The sequence below is a fragment of the Limulus polyphemus genome, unplaced genomic scaffold, assembly GCF_000517525.1.
Source record: "Limulus polyphemus unplaced genomic scaffold, Limulus_polyphemus-2.1.2 Scaffold9143, whole genome shotgun sequence".
Taxonomy (NCBI): domain Eukaryota; kingdom Metazoa; phylum Arthropoda; class Merostomata; order Xiphosura; family Limulidae; genus Limulus; species Limulus polyphemus.
The window spans coordinates 12,381-16,686 of NW_013674753.1; the positions used below are offsets into that span (position 1 = coordinate 12,381).

Here is a 4,306-nt window from a genome sequence, read left to right on the forward strand (position 1 = left end):
TGTATTACAAAGTTTGTAACGAGAAAGAATAAACTAGTTTTAATTAAGAAAGGACCTGTATCGCTGAAGTTTCTCGGAAAGAATTTTACGGGAAATTAACAAACGACCAGTGACGTAACAATAGGTTAGAACTAAAAACAATTACACAAATGTGTTTGATGAGATAAATAAAGGGATGAATTCTTAGACGGACAAAAAATACAGTGAAATATTTAAACCTTTCATAGCAGGAAAATGTTTTGTTATTTTATACGGTGATTTTAGTAAATATATTGTTTCGAAAAATATGAGTTTCGTTTTCAATACTGATACATTTTTTAAAATATGCATTAGTTATTCATTCCTAACAACTTTCGATGTTCTTCAGCTATTTTTATTTTGATGAAACAAAACGGGCCCCGACATCAATTCTAATGTATACAACGAACAAAGAATAAAGCCGAGTTGTGCATTTTAAAGAAAACTCGAACGGACATTAGGCTGTGTGTCCTTAGAGGAGTCTAACCAGACAACAAGCTGTGTATCCTTAGAGGAGTCTAACCAGACAACAAGCTGTGTATCTTTAGAGGAGTCTAACCAGACATCAAACTGTGTATCTTTAGAGGAGTCTAACCTGACATCAAGCTATGTATCTTTAGAGGAGTCTAACCTGACATCAAACTGTGTATCTTTAGAGGAGTCTAACCAGACAACAAGCTGTGTATTTTTAGAGGAGTCTAACCAGGCATCAAACTGTGTATCTTTAGAGGAGTCTAACCAGACAACAAGCTGTGTATCCTTAGAGAAATCTAACCAGACGACGATCTGTGTCCGTTCTGACAATATGACAGCTAAAAACGAAGACAGTGACTATGGATCAAACGACTTTGATTTAAATAGTGTTGAAAGTGATAATAATATTTTAACCATAACAAATAAACAGAGTTTTTTCTCCCAAGACATGTCCTTTTCCAAACGTAAACAGAGTGCCTTTCCAAGTGTACCTCAGCTAGAGGATCCAACTATAGTGAAGAACACTGTGAAGTAAGTGACAAACATTAAAACAATACATTCTTATAGTAACAATACACTGTACTCCTGTAACAGTAAGTTAATACTCCTTATAGTAACAATACAATGTATTATTGCATTGTATTCCTGTACAGTAAGTCATCTTATTATTACAATTAAAATATGTTGTACAACTGTAGTTAGTGTGATTTTTGTCACAAATTTTGGGTATACTGGTTTCTGATGCTTTGTCAGCTTTCAACTTTTAAACCACTACTTCTAAAGCAAGTATAGTTTGTATTGTATCAAAGTAAGATATTTTCAATCGTTCTGTAGACATTACTTACTGTTTGTTTAATAAAGTTCTAGTTAAACGAAAATGGAATTTCCATGTTGATGCACTTTTTTTTGTCAATATTTTTTTTCAGTAAAAATCTCTCTGTTCTTACAAGTATTATCTATGCTGTGTTTTTGGTGACGCTAGGAGGCCTGATTACTCTGGCTGATCAAAGCAAGACAAGAAGATACAAAGCTGAGGTGAGATTCAGAAATCATTTTACTATATTTGAAGCGGTGATTAGATAATTCTGGGACTTTCGAAGTGAGAACTAGGAAAAGTTTCACCTATTTTTTCTTGTCTTTCCTAAATTCTTTATGAATCATATTAAATCATTTTTAAATGAAACCGTGTAAGTAATTTAAGGCCTTAATTATTTTATAACTTCTAGTGGGTCAGCGGTAAGTTTAGAGACTTACAGCACTAGAATCCGTGGTGGGCACAGCGCAGATAGCCTATTGTGTAGCTTTGCGTTAAAACAAACACGTGGTAAATGTTACCTAATTTAACATGAAGTAAAGAGAAAAGTTTTATTTCGTTTACAAAATAGAATAAAAATGTTCGTCATTCACACGATATTCATGACTTATCTTAACCGTTCCCAAAACCTTACATAACATTCACATTTCAGTTCCAGAGGAAAAGGAGTTAACAAAAGACTTTAAGCTCCAGAGGAAAAGGAGTTAACAGAAGACTTTAAGCTCCAGAGGAAAAGGAGTTAACAAAGACTTTAAGCTCCAGAGGAAAAGGAGTTAACAAAGACTTTAAGCTCCAGAGGAAAAGGAGTTAACAAAAGACTTTAAGCTCCAGAGGAAAAGGAGTTAACAGAAGACTTTAAGCTCCAGAGGAAAAGGACTTAACAGAAGACTTTAAGCTCCAGAGGAAAATTACTTAACAGAAGACTTTAAGCTCCAGAGGAAAAGGACTTAACAAAAGCCTTTAAGCTCCAGAAGAAAAGGGTTAAGAGAAGACTTTAAGTTCCCGAGGAAAAGGACTTAACAAAAGACTTTAAGTTCCAGAGGAAAAGGACTTAACAGAATACTTTAAGTTCCAGAGGAAAATTACTTAACAGAAGACTTTAAGCTCCAGAGGAAAAGGACTTAACAAAAGACTTTAAGCTCCAGAGGAAAATTACTTAACAGAAGACTTTAAGCTCCAGAGGAAAAGGACTTACAAAAGACTTTAAGCTCCAGAAGAAAAGGAGTTAAGAGAAGATTTTAAGTTCCAGAGGAAAAGGACTTAACAGAAGACTTTAAGTTCCAGAGGAAAAGTACTGAACAAAAGACTTTAAGCTCCAGAGGAAAAGGAGTTAACAGAAGACTTTAAGCTCCAGAGGAAAAGTACTGAACAAAAGACTTTAAGCTCCAGAAGAAAAGGAGTTTAGAGAAGACTTTAAGATCCAGAAGAAAAGGAGTTTAGAGAAGACTTTAAGCTCCAGAGGAAAAGGACTTAACAAAAGACTTTAAGCTCCAGAAGAAAAGGAGTTTAGAGAAGACTTTAAGATCCAGAAGAAAAGGACTTAACAGAAGTTTGTTATTTCTCCGAATAGTTTACAACAATTTGAAAAAAAACATTGAATCAGTTGTTAATTTGAATTGAAGATTTGGTTATTAAAACTTGTGCAAAAAACGTTTCTGCCAGGCGGTTAACCTCAGTTCTAAAATAACTTCGTATCTATTGCAAATAAGTTTTGTTAACAACAGTATTCGAGGTTACTTTGTATAGGACTTGATAGTTTAACTAAAGACAAACTCTGTTTAGTGTAGGACTATTGTAACATCAGACTCTATTCATTGTAAGACTGTGGTACAACCAACTCTGCTCAGTGTAAGACTGTGGTAAAACCAGACTCTGCTTATTATAGGACTTTGGTAAAACCAACTGTGCTCAGTGTAGGACTGTGGTAAAACCAACTCTGCTTAGTGTAAGACTGTGGTAAAACCAGACTCTGCTTATTATAGGACTGTGGTAAAACCAACTCTGCTCAGTGTAAGACTGTGGTAAAACCAGACTCTGCTTATTATAGGACTGTGGTAAAACCAGACTCTGCTCAGTGTAAGACTGTGGTAAAACCAACTCTGCTCAGTGTAAGACTGTGGTAAAACCAACTCTGCTTATTATAGGACTTTGTTAAAACCAAATCCTTTTTATTGTAGGGCTGTGACAGTTTACAATAAAACCTAATCCTGCTTAGTGTAAGACTGGGATAGTTTTTAGAATAAAACATTTATTATTGTTGTTTCCGAATATTGATCAACATAATTTTGCTGTTCTTAACTTTGTCGTCTAGATATTCAGCATCGTCGTTGCTGTTCTAGGAATTATCTGGCTGATATTTGTACACTTTGATATTCACCGCTATAAAGAACATGGAGTTCTTGAATTGAACAAATCCATGGAAGAGGGCGAGATCCGCAGAAGTCAGACGGCCAACGTTTTTGTTGATAGGAGAAACAAAGACACTCCGCCCTACCTGTTTCTTAAGGGGCGTCATGGGGGCATTTTTTATCTCAAAATAGGAATGGCGGGTAAGTTGAAGTTGAATATAACTCACGAAAGATGAGTTCTTGTTGTTCAGTAATCACTTCATATGTAGATATCATAATATAAAGAGTTTAAGTGAAGTGAGAAAGAATAATTAAACATAAATCATGACCGTGGTACTTTCCAAGCACAATTTTTACCTTATCCAAAAATTAAGTGTTAAATTATACACATTATAAGTAATCTATACATTATAAGATCTTTCAATATGAGTTTTATATCTTTCAATAATTCAAGCCCCCTGGTGAATCACTGGTAAGCTAAAAAAACATAAAATGTTAACATTCACTGTTCGATTCGTCACGGTAGAGAGTGCCCATTTTGTAGATTTAATTTTCAGCCTAACAAACTGAAATTCTACAAATCAGTTCAGATGTATAATAACTTACTTTAAACAGTTTATAAAATTCTACAAATCAGTTCAGGTGTATAATA

At 34.3% G+C, this 4,306-nt stretch overlaps 1 protein-coding gene across 2 annotated transcripts in view; it reads left to right on the top strand.

Moving 5' to 3' along the window:
* The window catches only part of LOC111083339 (otopetrin-1-like), a 15,925-nt gene that overhangs the window by 1,866 nt on the left and 9,753 nt on the right, over positions 1–4,306 (top strand). The window contains exons 2-5 of one of the 2 annotated variants that reach the window (XM_022379811.1): positions 368–724; positions 797–1,023; positions 1,419–1,527; positions 3,618–3,855. In XM_022379811.1, the coding sequence (XP_022235519.1) occupies positions 824–1,023; positions 1,419–1,527; positions 3,618–3,855 (547 nt within the window). In that variant the 5' untranslated portion in view covers positions 368–724; positions 797–823. Of the gene's footprint in view, positions 1–367; positions 1,024–1,418; positions 1,528–3,617; positions 3,856–4,306 lie in introns of both variants that reach the window. The other variant, XM_022379810.1, reaches the window with a different exon arrangement.